At 40.1% G+C, this 21304-nt stretch overlaps 1 protein-coding gene across 1 annotated transcript; it reads right to left on the bottom strand.

Annotated features, from left to right (window-relative positions):
• Positions 1–3415: 3415 nt before the first annotated feature.
• On the bottom strand, positions 3416–20947 carry LOC138840983 (VPS10 domain-containing receptor SorCS3-like; the record flags this gene model as incomplete). Its single annotated transcript, XM_070041420.1, has 5 exons — positions 3416–3477; positions 4280–4382; positions 6163–6309; positions 16360–16539; positions 20876–20947. Coding segments are annotated over 5 exons (564 nt in total), but the record flags the coding sequence as incomplete, so codon positions are not given.
• Between the last annotated feature and the right edge of the window lie 357 nt (positions 20948–21304).

The raw sequence follows: 21304 nt of genomic DNA, 5'->3' as shown, positions 1-21304 counted from the left end.
AAGGATGGGGCAGAAGATGTCAACTAGAGCTGTTGTGTGGTAACTGCTGGGAATGCTGTGCTAAGAAGGATCTGGAAGCCATCTGTGCTTTCCACAGAATACAGAATGATGCGCCATTACTATCTTGGGCAACAAGAGTACAACTACCTTAGGCTGCAATTCCTGGCATGGTTTCTTCAGATTTATAGCTCTGTTCCAACATGTTTTACCTTTGTTCTTCTTTAGTTTTTATTTTTTTCCTTTCTTATTGCTTTGGTGCCAGTACTAGGGCTTGAACTCAGGACCTGGAACTCCCACTTGGCTTTTTCCCTCAAGGCTGGTACTCTATCACTTGAGTCCCCCCTTTCATCTACCATATCTTTGCCGGTTCATTGGAGATTAGAGTCTCTCAAGCTTTTCTGCCCAGGCTGGCTTCAAATTTAGATCCTCAAATTTAGATCCTCAGATCTCAGCCTCCTGAGGAATTACGATTACACGTGTGAGCTACCAGTGCCCAGATTATTTTATCCTTCTTAGAAGTTGGTTTTCACAACATTCTCAGCCTCTCTTTCACCACACTGATTTTGGAGGCTTTCTGGTGAGAAGAAAGACTCCCAGGCTCATAATGAAGTCAACTTTTGAGAGTACCTCCCATCCATTGATGAGCTCCCTGCATGACATACTGTTAGTAACAAGGACCAGAATGTTGGCTGTTAGACAGAGGAATAACAGATCTACAAAGCAGGACTTGGACTTTGGCCATGTTCCTAAGCAGCTCTGTGGGCAAACTCTTACAGGAAGAGTCTGGGTGATGATGGCAGAGAAGCAGCTTTGAGGACAGAGTCTCAACGGTTAAAGCTGAAGTGATGAGGCTCTGCGAGAGTGGCTGCAGAACTTGCTGAAAGAAGGAGGTGTAGCTGGGGTTACCATGGTGTCACGACAGAAGAAAAGAGCAGTGAACAGCAGTCGAATAGGGAGCATGTCTCGCCAACAACTTAACAGGCAATTGAGGGAGGTACTGGGAGCTTTGGAGCAGATTTACACAATTCCATTCTATTCTCTGTTTTCTCCCCATGCTATCTTCCCTTCTCTAGTCTTTAAGCATGAGAGGGGAGGAAATGGAAAGAATTTTGAAGTCTGTAGATTAGAGATGCCTCTCATCATGCATGCCAGAAAGCTAGAAAAGCTACCCATTTGGCTACCCCTTTTGAGGACTAAGGGGTGAAAGGCCCTCTGTGGTGCACAGCCAGCTACAGATGGAAGATGTGCCGAAAAAAGGAAACATGTGAGGTGTAAATATTCAGCATGTATAGCATGCAGCGCAGGGGATGGGTTAGCTGTGGAACTAGCACATTTAAGTCCTGGAGACGGATCTGGAGGGCTGGTTATAGGAATAAGCACCATCCTTTCCCACGCATCCCTTCATCAGTAAACTGAAGGAGACTGTGGCTGAATGTTGTATCTGCAATTCAGAGCTGCTGTGCCAACAGGGGAAGGAGAAGAACGCATACTTTCAGGCTTCGTGACAATGTTAGGTCTTCAGTACTAATTAGGAACCAGTGTTTGGGATGCCGAGAGCCCTAGTGTTCCTGCTTGCTAATAGGAGATGCAAAACTCTGCAGATATGAATTCCTTCTGCATCTGAGAGAGCCCCAACAAGAGGTGGGAATGAATCAAGGCATTGATTCACCTGCCTGGCATTTCTGCCACCACTTCTCCATGCAAGATGGGAAGAGGGTATAAGCAGGGAGAGTGGAAAGGTGAGGGTCCCAGGGCCTTCCTGCAACTGGTGGGGATGTAAATGTGGAAAGGTTCCTGGAGACACAAGCCACTTGGTGCCAATTATTTTCCTGGAGGCAAATAAAATCTCCCAGGGAGACTACACAGACAGTGAGAAGGAAAGCTGGGCATGAGGAAGCCTGAGCAATGATTTAGCTCTGGCTTTTCGTGAGGAGCTCATCAGCTCCCAAAGAAATGCTCAAGGCTAGCAAGAAGTCCTGGATGTCACTTAAGGGAGGAAAAAAGAAATTAGTCAAATTTAATGAACAAGAACAAAGAAAAAATAAGTCACTATTATCCCATGCCAGTTACTCAAAGAAGAGTTAAAAGTAGACTAATTTGAAAGCATGTACTATTCACAGGTAATAGCAACTACCACTCTTCCCACATAACTAAACTCTCGGCACTCTGTTCACATTTATTTTTCTTTAACTGGTTGGTTTGCTTTTTAAAGCAAGGTCTCCCTATGTAGCTCAGACTAGCCTGGAATTTACAGTTCTCCTCCCTCTGCCTTCCTTGTGCTGGGATTACAGGTGTGCACCATCCATGCCTAACTCTCCAATCTTTTAGATAGATTACTTGACCTCAAGTTGTTGCAACATTCTTGCAAGGTAGAAAACATTCTTTGTTACAGATGAGAAAAATGAAACCAAGAAGGTAAAACTAAGTCAAATTCGCAAGCCTTGTAAGTGTTAGAGCTCAGCTTAGAAAACAAGAACTATGGGTTTCTGAGTTTCATTGCATCCATGATATATGTGTATGATTAATGGTGCTATAGAAAGAGATGGACAAATTATAGTCTTCAGATATAAAAAGAGCAGCTTGAATGTCTATGATAGTAATGATGATGACAGATAGCATGTCCTGAACATTTAGTGTGTCCTGAGTATGGTTTTAAGTATTTGAAATTCATTGCTTCATTTAGCCCTGCAATTCTACTATGTTAGTTCTATTATTCCCACCTTTCCAATGAAAATATTAAAGTCCAAGGTGCTTAGACTACATTGAACAATACCTGGCTACCTTTCAAGCATTCCAATCATGTTAAATTGTACCCCTGAGAAGTTTTGCAGCAGTTTCTGCTCCAGCCCTGGTTTCCTGTAGGCCTAGACTAAAGGCAAGAGTAACAACAGCTCCTGAGTTGGAAAAGCCAGCTCGCACTGATGGTGGAGAATAGGATCACGCCCAAGCTAGGAGCACAGCAACAGATCCTGCCCTGAGTTATCACTGTCCTTGGTGCCTGACAGCAGTCATGCAATTCATGATTGACTCTTCTTGATCAAGATACCACCCAGAGGTATCCAATATATATCCTACAAAACTAAGAAGAGTGAAGGAAGGGGTGAGGAGAAGAAGGATGGATAAGAAAGTTAAAAGCGGTGACATTGATCAAGATATAGTGTATGCATAAATTGCTTTGTTAGATTGCGACTCCTTTGTACAACTACTTAAAAAGAGTAATTTTTTTAATTAAAAAAAAGAAGCTGGGTGCTGGTGGCTCACACCTATAATCCTAGCTACTCAGGAGGCTGAGATCTGAGGATCATGATTCAAAACCAGCCTGGGTAGGAGACCCGCATCTCCAATTAATCACAGAAAAAGCCAGAAGTGGTGCTGTGGCTCAAAGTGGTAGCCTTGAGTTAAAAAAAGAAAGTACCAGCAGGCTCTGTTCACTGACCATCTGAATAAAACAGTTGGTCACTGCTGGTGGAGTAGACACTTAGAGAAGAAAGCCATGTATAAAAGACCCAGAGCTTAAAGTTGATGAAAGAATCTGAATGTACCTCCTCAGAAAGCCACTATGAATATATCTGCTTTCATCAAGAGAAAGCTGCCTAACACCAGAGCTCTAACTTCTAAGATTAGAAGCCTGCCTAGCCTGATGCTGTCAATGTATTCCTGAAAAGGTATATGCAAATCAAGTGCATGCTAATGAGACCACATTCCCCTGAGACTTTCATTTTCATCTGGGTTGCTTTATCTTCACTTCTGATTGATGTTCAGTGGACAGTGGTTCCAACAATGCAACCTTAAGCTTTTCTGGCCTTTCCCCCAGGCTTTCAGCCAAGTGCTTAATCATGTGTAAACAAACCTTTACATGCACCAGAGACCTCCTGATTAAAAACAGCTCTAGGGTGAAACTCTTTGTAAAGTATCTTCTGTGTAAAGAGAAAACTGCCCCAACTGATATTTGGAAGCTGGGAAGTTCATATACCATGTTTTCTTAAAGTGAGAATTCTTTTTTTTTTTTTTTTTTTCAAATCTCTCTGACTAGTAAGTTCACTGACAGAAATCTCTGGCCTCTTGCAGAACAAACCTAAGGATCTGTTCTGTGACTAGGGAAGAGGTTGTTAACCTTAGTTATCCACAACTGTTTGCATTCTAGATTCTAGAATGTTTTTCTGGAGAGAATTCCCATAGTTTCCATGCAAAACCAAACTAGTGCATGTTCCAAAAATAAGTGGCAAACTAATTCTAGAGGTGCTCTGTGAGCGAGAAGCCCAGGAGATATTTTCCTTACCTGTGGCCACCACAAGTCCTGGGGCTGTCTCCTTGCTGGAGATTCGTCCTGAGGAATATGGATTTTCAGAGAGCTGCAAGTGCAGGTGTAAGGAACAGAAAGGCTATAATGATAAAGAAGAAAATTTTTTCACTCAAGGGAACTCCTGAATCTCCCATCCTCTTGCCCTACTAGAAATAGAACTTCACAATGCTCAGCTTACAGAAACAGTAAGATTTGGGACGATGAGCTTTAGACTCAGTTTTGAGGCATGGGTCATGTCCACTTGACATAGCTAGTATTACACATTCTGAGTTGTCCTGAACATCAGTCCATGGTCCTTTCCTTCCTAATATCATCTGTAGTCATATTCCTTGTCCTCATGGATGGATTTAAGAAGCTGCCCAGGCCTTTTTCTTCCCCAACAGAATAAGAACACTACCACCACCACCATGTCAGCCCTTGACCATCAAATTTTTAATTCTTTGAGTTCTAAGAAGGCACTGAAGGGAGTAAAGAAGGAAAACACATTGATATAACCTAGGCCCTCTACTCTTCACTTGCTTCTTCAACTGATTTGTCTCTCTGTGTGTATACACACACACACACACACACACACACACACACACAGTTTTATTTCTGTATATATATATATATATATATATATATATATATATACACACACACACACATACACACAGAGAATATTTTGTTCCTGTTTATAGTTTTGCTTGAATCTTACCTGAAATATTTTAAGATATTACTAAAATTCCTCAGTCTGTGATTTTTATGTATGGACTTATGTATCCTCATTGTGCATTTTAAAAAGAGCTTGGAGGGGGCTGGGAAGTTGACTTAGTGGTAGAGCGCTTGCCTTGCATGCATGAGACCCTGGGTTGCATTCCTCAGAACCACATAAGCAGAAAAAAGCCGGAAGTGACGCTGTAGCTCAAGTGGTAGAGTGCTAGCCTTGAGCTGAAAGCTGAGGGGCAGCACCCAGGACCAGAGTTCACACAAAAAAGAATTTAAAAGAGCTTGGAGATTTATCAATACATATTCTATGCAATTAATAAAAATAATGATAGAAATGAGAAAAAAAGGAGACTAAGTTAAGAAAATAAGATAAAGTCATGGGTAAGGTTTAAGGGAGGAAAAACCAACTCTTCATGCTATAATCTTGAAACTACCAGCTGTTCCTAGCATTAGGCACCCCTTTGTCTCTGATCTTCCTAATACCCAAAGGATGTTTTAAAGAAGAAAAGATAACAAAACAAAATATTGGAGTTAGTTTAACATGCAAAATGGTAAGGGCTCCATCTGTCCCAGTCTGTATCCCTAGCTTTGGTACTGAAGAGTTCTACCACTAGAGTCAGGTCTCTAATCTTTCTTGCCTTTAGTCTATTTTTCAGATTGGGTCTTGTGGTTTTATCCAGGCAGGGCTATCCTTAAAGTATTATCCATTCACTTATCTATCACTTTTGTCTTGTTGATAGTATCTCACTAATATTTTTGCCTAGGCTGGCTTTGAACTTTAATCTTCTCATCTCTAGCTGAAAAGCAGCTGGGATTACAGGTACACACCACCAGGCCAAATTTTGCTTGAGATTTTTATTTCTTCTATATCTTACTATGAGCTAGAGCTCACTGGATGTTCTTAGTTGAATTGCACGGGCATTTATTGAGTACATGTAAATACTGTACAGTTCAAATGAGTTATATGTGTGGGACAATCTGAACCCATAGACTAGTAGTCTAGCAATTGTAGAAAATTGCTTTGCAGTAGAAGCTCAACTCCCAAGACCTTCTGTGAGTCTTGGGCTGGTGCTGAGAAAACCCTTGAGGTACCATGCTTGGGGGAGCAGCCTGCCCTGTGATCTGAGTCTGCGTGGGACTTGGTGACTGACCAGCAGGCAGTGCACTGGGTTCCCTCTCAGGTCCACATCTGGAGCTTGCAGTAGGCGCCAATCCCTGCCTTTGTTGTAAGTGATGTATGTCTTCACCTGGTCATCCACCTTCTTGTTTGCCAGGAATATACCTTTGATGCCTGCTACCTAGGAAAAAAGGGGAAAGTTGAAGAACTACATTGGGTCAAAATACCTGTAGTCTTAAAGGAGTCCTGAAAGAATTCCTAGCATCTTTCACAGGTTGTTTGGAATATATGAGATAGAAAGAGGAACACGATGAATCATGTCGTATATCTTGTAGCCTCTGAACGATGTTTAGTTTCATCTTCAGAGCCTCTACCACCTCCCTACCTACCCCATCTCCATCTTCCTCATGTTCTTTCCCCCACTTTTCCTGAGTGTACTTTTTGCCATTTGATTTTATCTTTAATTCACTATTAACATTTACTCTGACCCCAGCTGAAGATGCTGCCCTTCCAGAGACATGTACCTTTATTTAAGAGAGTCTTACGCGTATTCTTAATGGTGGGAGACCAGAAATCCCAATTAGTAACCTAGTAGATTTGGGGGGGCAGCTGACCTGGCATCTATTTCTGTCCATGTTACTGGCTCATTGTGTGATTGGCTCACAGCCCACAGTCACCTTAAAATTGGTGGTTTTTCCTCTTTTCCTTCATTAGCTGGCAAAGGGTCCATGAGATAATGCAGAGCAGCTTTGCCAGAGCTCCTAATGAATTGGGATCTGAATGTCCTTGATATTTAGAAGGCAACAGAGAATCACCACAAGTAGAGTAAGCTGGAGGATTAAAGATCTATCACCTAATACGTTTCTAAGCTAAGTACAGATGTGACTCACTTTCATTTCTTTTATTCTTCATAATGGACAAGAACATTATTTAGGATGATAAAGTCCTATATCAAACAAAGATTCCTTGTAACTTTACAAGGACATTCCAGCATAAACTAAAGCCAAAGGTCTATTCAGAAAATCTAAACACATATAAACAATAGGCAGACCCACCTATTTGTTGGATGAACTGAGATATATCAAGTTTTAAAATCCCACTTTTCATCTGTCCATGGGTCATAATTAGCTGAATACTAGAGGAAGCAAAGGAAAAACTTCCATGGAAGGAACTAATATGATTTTGTTGTTCTTGTTTTTTCTTTTTTAAACTTTTTGGTGGTGGTGGTGGTGGTGGTGTGGTAGTGGTGGTGGTCATGAGGCTTGAAATCTGGGCCTAAGTGCTGTCCCTCAGCTCTTCAGCTCAAGGTGATCATTCTACCACTTGTGCCACTTCTGGTTTTCTGGTGGTTGATTGGAGATGAGAGTCTCACAGAGTCTCATGGACTTTCTTACCTGGGCTGGCTTGGAACCATGATCATCAGATCTCATCCTCCTTAGTAGCTAGGATTACAAGCATGAACCACCAGCACCTGGCTATGTTTTTGTTTTTCCTACATGACCTAATTTAGTCGATGAATTAAGTCTTCTGTTGGATTTTTTTTCCCCACAGTAACTTCACTGCCCTTCAAGGAAAATGCCAACCCAAATAAAATGAACAAACAAACAAACAAAAAACACAAAGCAAATGGAAAGGGAATGTCAGGAAGAGAAAAGAGTTATCAGGGAAGGACAACATCACCTGGGGAATTTGACAAAGGACCAAGGATATAATTGATTAGCCAGCCTCCCACCTTGAACTGAGGGTAAGGACAGAGAGCAGGATGGGGGCAGGGCCTCTGCACTGGAGTTCTGCCTGTTCCTAGCCTCAGCCTCTACCCTGACAATTTTCTGTCAGTGTCTTTCAAGGACACTGGGATTTCACATGCAAATGTGGAGGCCAAGAGATCCCCCTAGACCGCCCCCCCAGATAGCCTTGGACTTTAAAATGAGCTAAAAGGCATTAATTAAATTGATCATTTCTTCATGGCAAGAAGAAACCTGTGTTTTTTCTAGAAGATTCTGCCAAAAGGTTCTGCTTTTGGCTGTAGAGTGGGTACTTTCTCTGTTGGACAACCATAAAATTCCTTCTCCTAATTCAGTTGCTCCCTCTCCCCACCTTCCCTAAGCTCTATAACCACATATACACAGGTCAGACTCCCAGGGCCCTGATCCACAGTTCCTCTGAAATCACTGCCTTCATGACCCTGTTTCCCACCTGGATGCATCCCATCACTGAAAGGTCACCACCCGGGCATTTCATGTGCAGCCCACAGAAAATAGGGCCAACTCAGGAGACTGAGGACTGAAAAGTAAATTAGGGAGGAGCAATTTCCATGGAACCCAGGTTCCTGTGACGTTGTCACTCCATAAAGTCACAGGCATCTCTTTGTCTTTTGAAAGGAACCAAACACTTTCCATCCATCTGTACTTGGATAGTTCAAAGCCCTTACATGATGACTGAATTATCTCTTGTCTCCATATCTTATATAAGCAAATGGGCTAAGATGGTAGGGCACTCAGCTTTTGGTATCTCACATCAATTTTTTGACTGGAACCCAAGTTAGAAATATGTTCTTGTTACAATCAAGGAGTTATAACCATATATTCATTATACATACGTACATATGTACATAAACATATTTGCCTAAAAGGTATCGTGGAGCCCTACTTAGCCTTACTCAAGCAAAACAAAAAAAACCACAAAATTATTAAGGAATAAGACATATCTATAGTACTTGTCTTCATCGGAAGAGGTACTATAAAGGTGCTTTCTCCACTGCTGTCTGAAAGGAGACATGTGATAGTGGCTAATGGTCTAGGAAGATGTCCAAAGGAGAGGGTACAAGGTGTCAAGGCTTCATGGCCCACTTTCCCCCTGGGAAACAATAGATAAATAGTAGCAGACCCTTGGCAAAGCACTGTGTCCAGGTGGCACGGTCATCTGCCAGTCAGGCCCCTGAGACCTCAGGCGAAAGAATTCAGGGTTCTGCTGAGAAAAGCAATTACCATGATCTGCCTTAGGCTGTCCCCAGAGTCCGTCTCACGGTGAGGGTCTGATGAAGGTCAGCTGAGGGAAAAGTGCCCTATGGAGCTCACCAGCAGCTGTTCATTTGGCCCAAGAGAGGTCGCCAAAGGTCACAATTAAGCACAGGAGAAGGCAAGGAAGTGTGAGTAATATGAGCAGAGATCAGAACACTGAGTTTGGATAGTGAGTTTCATTATATCCATCTGTGTATAACTTCTTAGGGGATAAGTATATTCACTGAGTAGAGAAATAAAAATTAAACCCTAAAGAGGGTAGTGTTAGGTCCTATTCAGAATAGCCAAATATGCACATATATGAGTACACATGCGTGCGCGTGCGCACACACACACACACACACACACACACACACACACACACACACACACACACACACACTGATATTACTAAATGCTGATGTGGATTTGAAATGACCACAACTGCCACTTTACAAACAGTTGTATAGCTTTTTAGAAATGTGCAATTCATTTGACTCACCCAGCAACTCTGAGGTATTTACCGCGAGCAAAAAAACAAAAACAAAAAAATATAACTAACACAAAAAAAACTATGATGATATGAATGCTTATAGAACTGGCATTCATAACCACCCCAAACTGAGAGCATCCTGATTATTCTTCAACTGGGATAGCTCACTAGAGCACCTCCACACAATGCAATACTACTCCACATATCCATAGACACACTTGACAACTAGATGACTCTCAGATGCATTCTCCAAGGTGAAAGATGCCAGACTTCAAACAAAGGTAACCCACTATGTCATTCCACTGATTGCTACTCCAAAAAAGGCAAAAGCACAGACAAGGAGAAGATGGCTGACTGTCAATGACATCCCAGATTGACTAGAAAAGTGAATATTCTGGGGAATAGAACTCTCTGCCTTGACTTCAGTGGCAGTTACACAACTATATATACTTGTAAAAACTCATAGAACCACAGACAAAAAGGGTAAGTTTTACTGCTTGTAAATTATGTATATTTCCAAAATCTATAGATTAAAAAGGGTAATTGAAATATCTCGAATTATAGGCAGATAGAGACCCTATCAAATACAGCCTCACAATTTATTAACCATAACATCTGAGCCAAACCACCAAATTCTCTGCATCTCTGTAATTTCTTCAGATGTGATGGGAATTAGATATGCCACACAGAAATACTATAAGAAACAAATAAGAAAAAGTATATAAACTATTTACATCTATGCATTCCAATATGAAGGACAGCCACTGACAACATATGATTCCTTAAAATGTAGTTAATGCTACCAAGGGACTGATTTTCAATTTTATTTAAAATTTGAGTCAATATAAATGTAAACTTAAGACATGGTATTCAATTTGGTTATTGGTAAACTTTTAACACATAATTTTAACTAAATTATTATTATTTTATGAAAACTAACTGTTGATCAATATAAATGTAAACTTAACAAATGGTATTCAATTTGGTTATTGGTAAACTTTTAGCACATAGTTTTACTAAATTATTATTATTATTTTATGAAAAGTAACTGTTGATCAAGTATTTCAGGTTAAAAATTAGCATATGAATTAAGTTGTATGAGAAACATAAAATATATCCAGGATCCTGGATATTCAGTATAAAAAAATACCAAATTATAGTTTTCTCATATTAAACCTATACTAAATGAAAATATTTATTTAAGTAAAATATATTATTATATATTATGTATTATTAACTTCATCTGCTTTTTTGCTATTTAAAATATGCACAATAAATATTTAAAAGTATGCATGTAGCTCATTCAGTATATTACTGTATTTGCCAATGCTTGTGTAAGGCTTAAGGGTGAAGCTGTTTTGATCATAAGGAATTTTAAGCGGAATACTTTATACCAAAGGAAAGTGCTGTGCAAAATTTTTGCATCAGCTCAGAGATGTTTCTAGAGCATAACTGAATATCTGATTCTTGATTTGTGTGTCACAAGGAAATGAAATAGAGTTTATTGGTGGGAATGTGGGAAATGATAATCGTAAGCCCACAGAAGGGATGTCTTCATTGTTAACCCCAGCCTTGTTCAGTGCTAGACTTCTGCCACCATTCGGAAGAGCTTAATTAACATTTGCCTTTCAAATGTTATTTCCTTCCCTAATTATCTAATCATGTTCATGAGAATATTCCATTTTCAAGTATAGATTAAGAAATGAGTCAACAGGAGAATTGCTCTATAGAAGATGCTACTGTAAGATTTAAAAACAGAAATTGTGGGCTTGGTAGTATTCAGTAGAGTTGATCTGCTTCAGTCTCCAAGGACTATCAATGTCTCACTGTTACCTTTTCATCAAAATTCATGCTGTCATGGATCTTCTCCATTGTCAAGAGGCTTGAGAGGTCTACTGTGCAAGGTAAGGTGATTCACCACCACCTTAAGGAGATCAAGGTCAACCTGACCTACCTGATACCTGACATTTAACTAAAGGCATCTCTGACCTTTGGGATTGTAATACCCTGTAAAATTATAATGTTACAAAGTAATCTCTAACATACTGGTATTATTAATTGTTTGTATGTACTCATGGGAAGAAAAAGTTAGGATAAAGGCCAGCACTTTCCTAGTATCTCTATGATCTCCATACCCACTACTCCATAAATCCACTCAAGTATGCAGGAACCTAGAGCTCCACCCACCTGAAGCTGGCTCTCCTCTCCTCATCTGCAGCTATCCATCATGTGAGCCAACTGACTTCTAAGTCTCCTCTGATTTCTTGTTTTAGTTTACCTTTCCTTTAGTGACCCCAAAAGGAAATAAAAGATGTACCTATAATATGATTTAGACTGTGATTTCTACCTTAACAAGATCACTTCCATGTGTCCTGTAGACCGTGAGCCTTACACACCAGTCAATCCTCACACACCTGACAGAATACTCTCTGGAAAGTGGTGTTCATTTGGCTGAATTAGATCTGAGACTCCACAGCTTTTTCCAGCTGTATCACACAAGGGTGTTTGAAGTCCAGGAGAAAAAAAATGCAGGCTCTTTGCTAACTGGACATATGGTACACAATCCCAGTTTGCATAAGAATCTACAGAAAGAAGGTTGAATCCTAATGACCCCTGGAGACCAATTAAATTGAGCTTTATCTCTTAGCCACAGAATGTATCTCCAGGTGCAAAACAACATCCCTGTTAAAAATCTTCAATATGGTCATGGTCCAGATACTGTCTGTTTTCCATTTACTCACCTGTGACTTAAATGCCTTCTAGAATTTAAAATCTAACTAAGCTACCACACGTTCATTTCTGTCCTAGACAAGCATCAATGCAAAACAAATAGACAAGTGAGATCACTTGCTCCAAAATCTACACCATCCGTGGTTTAGCTCATGCTTAACATTTGGTCTGGCTCCCCGTTCCTCCCTTCTCCCCAGGATAACAGATCAATCACATTGATGTAAAGAATTGAACACATACAGCTTATACTGATTTGCCCAATTTTAGAATCCACTTGAACAAATCACATATTCTGTACCTCAATTCTCAGTTGTTACAGAAATGATCCTCTACAGGAAAATATTTGATTTACCATCTCTGCCTGCTACCAAATGGATGAATCTAACTCAAAAGATTAACGATTCCACTTCCTCTTACGCAACTTTTAGAACAATAAAATTTTGGTTGACTTCCATTCATCTCATTCTTTCTCTTTGACTCAATTGCTTCTAGCCTTGGGCAGGGACTTGGTCTACTGACCCTCTCAAACGTTGGTTGTAAGCTGCCTGAAGATAAGAATCAGCCATCTCTGCTGACATGGAGCCTAAATACAAAGTATGGACATGAGCAACGCTAGTGAAGCTAAAAGAAAAACAGGCTTACAGAGCTGGTTTTGAAAAAGTTGCCCCAACCTGATGCATCTTGCTTCTCTGTAAAAGCAATGACACCATGCTATTTTTCTCCCAGCAATATTGAAGACCAACTTCAGCAGGGAGACAAAAAAATTACGTGTATCTGTGCACATTCTTCATAGTGATTCATGCTCTGCTTCAGATCACAGTGGCTTGAGGTTTTAAATGGCCAAGGAGGTTCAGCTTCCCTTTCTTAGCAGAATATCACAGTAGCAAACTTGCCCACAGTGTCAAGGAAGTCAGAGTCATGGGGGTTTCTTGTTTCTTGACTGTAAAATCATCTGCAGCCACATCTGCCATCTGCTGTTTGGACCTGACCACAGGGGCATCAATAAACATCTCATCTCTATCACCTGACTTGTGCAAGCAGGAACTTGTAATGGCCTCAGTCTTAGGAACATTCACCTAAACACTCCCCCAGGATGTGAGCCATTTTTAGTAATAAAAGTATATTTCTTTTTCCTGGTGTAGTTACAGGCATGAGAATGTAAGTGTACTGAAGTTATTTGTCTCTACCCATTTTTACCACAAAAGAAATCTAGGACATTTCCCCAAGTGGGACCTTGTCATTAAAGGGAATCACGTTAACACTTGTCAGTTATGTCCTAGGAAATGAGGGTATTCCCACTGCTTTTGTAGAAGTAGAATGACATCCATTCCTCTTCTTTTAAAACACATGTACTTCCATTCATCCCATGCCTTTGGGTTACCACACCTCTACCTAATAGGATAACTATAATACAAACTATTTCTGCCACTCTCGATAACTGAGTAGCCAACGTTATGCCACTGTATGGAGGCTAGAGCTTAGCAAAGCACTATTCTGGGGAGATCATTGTCAAAAGCACTTACCTTGCTATTTTAAAAGCTTCATTCTGCCCAAAGGAACATCCACAAGTGAACAACAGCTCAGGGAGCCCATCTTAGGCCCCACCTGGAAATAACAACTCAAGCATACAACCTATGTGGATTCGACCACCAGCCACTGCTTGATACTAGACAATAAGACACTCCATCTTTATCTCCATGTGGTCAGCCAGGGCCATCACTGTTCCCAGTCCCGCCCATCAAAGTGTGCTCTCTCTCTCTCTCTCTCTCTCTCTCTCTCTCTCTCTCTCTCTCTCTCTCTCTCTCTCTCTCTCTCTCTCTCTCTCTCTCTCTCTCTCTCTCTCTCTCTCTCTCTCTCTCTCTCTCTCTCTCTCTCTCACACACACACACACACACACATACACATATACTACACACACTCACAGAATCACAGAAGCATAACAATGCACCACTTCCTCAGGTTCACTAAAGCTAGTTCATTTCTAGTTTCTATGTGAAATCTCTTAAATTGTAAGAGAGATTACTCTTTAACTGATGATTGCATTTTATGAAACAGAACAATATATGTGGCCTGCTCATATTGGAGCCCAGTCTTTACCCTGCATAGCTGTTGGCATCTGATGACACTTTCATGCTTAGCAGTGACAAACTGCATTAATGAATAAGATTTTCAAATAATTTAAGCACATAGCTAATACTATTTCTACCTGGAGTCCATAAGAAAAAGCACAGTTTAAAAAAGATACCTAAGTTATCGATTAGGCTACGCACCTTCATTTCCGGCATGTAATCATGCTATGTACACAAGATATCTCTGTTGAGGCAGAGCCCACACAGATGTTTTATCTCCCACCTCACAATAATCTCACAAAGAATCTCAATTTTCCTGGAATTGAGTCACAGGTAATGTATATCTCTTGACCCAAAACAAAGTTGTTCTTTTTTTTTTTTTGAAAATGTAAAAGATTTTATTGAGCAAATGGTGCTGATGCACCAGGACCGCACCTGGAGTTGGGATCCCAGGAAACAGCCCCAAGTGACAGCCCATATTGGCTTTTTAAGCATTTGGGGCTAGGGCAGGGAAAGGGGGAGGCTGGGTGTTGGTTTTAGCCAATGATTTTTACAAGAAATTTGCACTTTTTAAATTTCCCGCCAAGGTTTTGCTGATGGGAAGCAGGGGAATAGAACAAAGGGTGGTGTTGGTTCCGCTGGGTTAGGGTGAGCATTGCTCAGAAAAGAGCAGAATCAGACATTAGAGTTCCTGGGTTACAGGGTTACAGGGTTACAATTACAGTTACTAGCTAACATAGCTAGCTACCAGGGAAATTTTATCCACAGCACACTTACATTTATATCTTAAAATCATTCATTATCCATTTTACACAATCCAAGTTAGATATTATATTCCATCTTTACTTCCTCCACCCTATCATTTTCCCCTTTTGTTTTGTCAGGGGTCAAATCCTTGTCCCCTGAGTATCCTTAGCTAAGGGTATATACTGGGAACACAGGATCATGAGTTTTACAATGGAGCTAATGTACATAGAGTCAGGATTGGTGCACTGATGTGAAAGTATTCATTATGTCTATCTGTATGGTGGGGTGGGCCCATTTCAACTTAGACACTGGTTTAGTTCATAGAGCAGCCCCGGCTTTTAGGTCAACTACTGGTGGGAGTAGGAATTGCAGGATCCATAGCATGGGGGAGGCCAGCCCTGATAGTTGGAGATAACAATCTCAGAGAACTAAGCATTGAGGTAGTCTTAGAAGCATGCAAAACCCTCTTGGCTAAAAAGCCAGGTCGTCTCATTGGCAGAAGTAATCCTCTAAAATGGCCGAGGACTAGACTTCCTTTTCATGAAACAAGGTTAATGCATGGCCTTAGGAAGGAAAGGCCTGCTGCTTTTATACAAACCCATCTGATATAATTAGAGATCCTTTAGTCAAAGTAAGAGAGGACCTGTGTGCAGTGAGGACAACTGGCAATAATCCTCAAATTGGTATCAAAGCTTCTTTGATTGGAAACTATGGGTAAGGACTCTTATCTCGACCTTAGCCATGGGTAAGGACTCTTTCCCTGACCTTAGCAGGGCCTCTAATAATAATTTTAATAGCCCAGACAGTGGGACCATGCCTGGTAAACACACCGATTAAATATGTTTTTAAAAAAAGTGGGGCTGTGGCTCAAGTGGCAGAGCACCAGCCATGAAGGTAAAAGCTCAGGGACTGCACTCAGGCCCTGAGTTCATGATCTAGGTCTAGTACAAAATAAATAAACAAACAAACAAACCAACAAACAAATAAATAAATAAATATGTAAAGGACCTTGTACACTAAAATGCAGAACTAAATATATCCAAGACCATATTAGTTCTGTAAAACCCAAGACAAATTTCTTAATGGCACAGCTGAGATTGGCATCCAAAACTCCAAAACTTGTGTTTAGACTATTAAGACTCATGACAAGTAAAAGACGTCAACCCAGTAAAAGGCCAACTTTGGCTCCATACCTCATATAATTCGATAATAATGTTTCCCAGTAGACCTCGGCTGCTCTTAATGTTCTCCATAGCCAGGGTGAAATAGATACCACGTGTGTCCGAGATGTAGAGGTTGTAGGTGTCATTCTGATTCCATTCTTGCACTGCTGCAAATACTTGATTTTCATCAGTGCTGATGATGTGCATGTCCTGTAATAAGAAAAAGTCCTGTAAGGCAGCAGATCACCGTATCGCTCTTCTCGTTGGGTCCCAAAGAAGTACCATGACTTATTAATCAGTTGAGGACAGCTTGAGTTTTAGGCAAATATTAAACCATTCTATGTTAGATGAAGGCTATAAATTATGAGCTCCATAGTTTCTGCTCCTTGCTAAGTAACAGGAAGATAGGTGTAAGGAGCTTTTGGAGGGGATCATTTTCCATGGCTTCAAGGGTTCATCCACTTTGTTTTATTTTTATATGTAAAATGTGTTAGGGTTTACAGAGACATACAACTTTGCAAAAGGAAGCTCACGCATGCAAAGGAAGCAAGACCTATAGTCAACTGATTTGCATTTATAGTTTTAAATTTTGTGGTGTCGTGGTTTGTGTTTTTCTTTGTAATCTTCGGCATCAAGAAGGGTGACATGGAGCAACAGCCAATGAGTCTGGCTTGAAATCTCCAAATCTGCTTCACAGCTGCACCATCAAGCGCTGTTCTATACAGAGGAATACTGGCAAGTAGTTTAGAAGTAAAAGGTAATGAAGGGCCCAGTGCTAGTAAGATGAAATTACCTTTGAAACTCATTGATGTAGAGTAAGTGATACTCAATATGGAATTTACTGTGCTGTGTCCCACTATAAACACCTAACATAACCACTGTAGAGGCCAGCTGTATGACTGTAGAATATGTTTGTTTCCATAGATTTCAATTTTCCCTCCTCAATAAGGAAAATATTAGGTCATCAATAAAATGCTTAGTATTTGGGCACATTTCTAGATGTATTTTTTGCAATTAATAGTCAATAGTAAGATTATTTCCATTTCATACAGGCACATAGTGGTCCTCCAAATTGCTTCAGATTATATAGCTGACAAATGGAAGAATTCAATTTTGAGCATCTGTTTGCAGCTACACTAATGATTAGCTTCTAAACAAGTTGGATACATAGTTTCTAGATCAGAGATTTCATACTGATGGCCAGGGAATACTGACTGGGAATGTTATTTTGCCGTATCCTATATTGAATATGTAATCTGTGGACTTGCACATGGAGTCTTAGGCCCCTAGCTCTCCATCCACGTATGTTGTTATGATCAACCACTTGAATGTTTACATTAACTTCGTGGTCTCTGAATTTATTTCAGTTAAGAATCCTGGCCACTTCTAAAATCACATTGAGTAGTTTCACAGTTCAAAATTATTTTTAAAAGCCAGTTTGCTTTTGCTTTGGTGGCCAGGAACTGTATAAAGATCTTCACAATTTAAGCCTTTTATCTAGGGAGCCTAGACTATAAAGTTTCCAAAAGCACTCTATATTTTTACAAAAAAATGAATAAATATAGTTTTATATTAGACAACTGGGAGGTAGGGGAAGTAAGCAAACAAATTCTAGATCCTTTATTGGGGATTCTTTGACAAATGGCCTCTGGCCTTGAACTCTCTAGGTCACCTTGACTAAGAACTTACTTGTTCATTTGTGCTTACACATCTTGTAGAATTACAAGCTCCTGCTGGGCTGTTTGAAAATGGAAAGAAGTCTTACTCTTTAAAACCATGTGATGAAATCGTGTTGGGTTGGTGTGGAATGAATGCCCAAGAACCCAGTAGGAGGGGAAATAGCAGCTGCAGGAACTACAGATTAAATTCACTTACCCTGTTAAAAATGCAATAGAAACTCCTGACTTTTCCCAGATGTTTTGGTCATAAAAATGAATGAGCTAAGTTATTTTAGACTAAACTAATGTAAAAGAAGTAGGAATCAACAACTTAAAACACCAGGGCACGGTCAGGATTAGATACAGCCAGGTTTGCTATGAATGCATATTAGGTAAATGCTGACTTGGGGCTATGCCAGCTGGTGAACAGGTATCAAGGCTCTTGGGAGAGAGCCTTGGTGCCTCATGTGTCTGGCATTCTGAGATGTCTGCCCTCGAAGTTCTCAATTGTTCAAAGTCATTCAACTAACAAATGGCAATGCTATGATTTAAGCACAAGGCCTTCTTAACCAAAAAAAGAACTTTTCAACATAATATTGATATAGCATAGATGTGCAACAAAATGACCTAGAAAACGTGGCCAGTTTCTTTTTTTTCTGCTCATTCTGATGAGCAGAAAAGAGTAGGTTTCCCATGCTGGCCTTCAACTTCTGGTTAGGCTCAAGTGAGTCTCCCACCTCTCAACCTCCCAACTATCTGGGATTACAGATGTGTACCACCAGGATTCCCCAAATCCCAATAGGCTACAAACTCAATACCACTTGTTGAGATCATGAATTAGTTGTCTGGCATAGAGCTGTAGTGCTATCTGAACAAGTCCACCATATGAATCTGATATAACTTGAGCCCAGGGAATCCCTTTTTGAAAAAATTCTCAACTACATGAGTTGTCTCCAAATGGGTTTCTTAGTTGAATAGGGGTCATCAGAATACTGTCTTCAAAATCAAATAAAAATGTATTAATTAAAATTTGTCTAAAAGGATTCTGAACAATAATGAAGTTTTCTATTCTTTGTCTAGAATCCAGATAGATACCTCAAACTCTAAAGGATGTGTCACTTTCTTGCTTGCTGGTTCTGAGAACACGCAGCAAGAAATTTGGTAATACAGGTTGGGAACTTAGTATAACTTAGAATTTGGACAGCATCAGACATAACTACTTTCATGTTTTGATTTGGAAAACAGTGATGGGTACTATTCTTCCTCCTAGCAATGATTTGGGAAAATTAGAATTGCTTTCTGAAAACCAAAACCTGTGACCCTCTAGGTAAACAATGATGGCAGTGTTTCCCTGTTCTTACTCATCTGGGCATGCTGTAATTTTACTCATTATGGAATCATTATTTGCCATGTGTCAGTATTAAGTATTTTCCATGTGACAGTATTTGCCATGTATCAGTATTTGCCATGAGACTGAGAGAAGAAGAAAGGTAACAGCTAACCCTAAGAAGATTCCCTCCTGATTGGAATGACATTACATTCGAATGTGACCCCTCTCAAACCTGACTACATGCCACACTAGGGGCACTGAACCAGGTGACAAGGCTTCCAGAGGAGAGAGGGTAGGATATTTGAAGAAATAAATCATAGAACTCACTCCATGTGGAAAGTAGTTTCCCTTCCAGGAAAGGAGTACGGGGGGAGGGAGAAGAGGGGAGCTCCATCAACAGGGGCTCTGTGCAGCCCACTGGACCTTCACTCCTAAAGGAGTACAAGGCACGCATAAAGTTTCAAGTGGAAGAAAGAATGATGAGAGCTGATGAATGTAGATCAGAGATTGGGAGATTATCAGGTTCCCTGTGTGATCATATTCATTGTGAGATCAATGTGAAGATCAGGTGAAGAAAGGCAATGGTTAAGTAGACCTGTCCTTTATATTTTTCAATTCTGCAAAAATACAATAAATTCTTGTCTGCATTCTGCCTCCTTCCTCCCTTCATTTTCCTATACCACTTCCCTTGGCCCCCAACCTACATACCCATGTACATACCTATTTTCTGGTATGTATTTTTGGGGGGCTTTGACTTAGTCTTTTAAAGAATTATACTATTTATGCTCTCCATAGTCTATTACACTTCAGTTAACTCATTTGTAGCCCTTTGTTTATCAACCAGTATGTTTACTTGTAGATTTTTAGGCACATTCTAGCTACCACAAATGAGGGAAACTATGCAACGTATGCTTCTCTAGGTTTGGCTTACTTCACTTAATATAATTTTTTCCAAGTCTTTCCATTTCCTTATGAATAATACAGTATCATTTTTCATAAGTGTGTAGAATCCCATTATTCCATATATATATATATATATATATATATATATATATATATATATATATATACACACACACATACATATATATCACATTTTTCATCCATTTATCAATTGAGAAGCATCTATCTGGGATGATTCCATATCTTGGCTATGGTAAATAATGCTGTGATGAACATGGTTGTGCTTATAGCTTTAGTTTTGTTTGTAATCTATTGTAGAGAAGCCCAGGAGTGGAATTTCTTGGTCATGGTAGCTCCATGTTTAGTTTTTTTGAGGAACCTCAATAATGCTTTCCAGAGTAGTTGAACAAACTTACATTCCTACTAGGTGTAATAGAATTCCATTTGGCAACATCCATGCCATCATTTGTTATTAGTTTTCTTGATATTGGCCATTCTAACTGGGGTGGTACTTCAATGTTGTTACAGCATAAGGCTAAAACAACCTGGGCTTAGAATGTCAGGTAATCAGGTAGCATGATGAAACAATTGAACATGACATTATTTTCTTTGGGGTCAAATGATTCTCAGAAGAGCTGTTATGGTGAAGCTGTACCTCCTTGCACTGTTCGGTTAAGCTCCCAATGTTTGCATATGCTTGAGGTGGGGTGTGGGCAGAGTCCAGGAACTGAAGAAAGAAGAAAAGTCCTCCTTAATTTTGATCAAGCAAATTACCAGGCATTTGTCCAGATAGGGTGACTAGGACAACAGTTTTCCAAATCATTTATAAGCTAAACAAGCAGTGAGAATCTGGCCTTATTATAGGTAAACAAGGCAGACATCTGAGATTTATCAAGCCATCTAGGGGAGGTGGCTCACGGCAGTAAGCCATCTCCCAAACACAAAACTGTGAGAGAATTTCTTAGGATTGGCTGTTTTCCAGGAGCACGGGCTTAGGCAAAGCTCAAAACCATCCGTTCTAATCTGAATCCTCTACAGAAAAGACAAACAAACAAAAGCAAAAATATCACACATTTTTTCTGGC

The sequence above is a fragment of the Dipodomys merriami genome, unplaced genomic scaffold (assembly GCF_024711535.1).
Source record: "Dipodomys merriami isolate MVZ:Mamm:240054 unplaced genomic scaffold, mDipMer1.0.p SCAF_3099, whole genome shotgun sequence".
In the NCBI taxonomy this organism is placed as follows: Eukaryota; Metazoa; Chordata; class Mammalia; order Rodentia; family Heteromyidae; genus Dipodomys; species Dipodomys merriami.
This window is presented reverse-complemented; position numbering and strand designations above follow the sequence as displayed.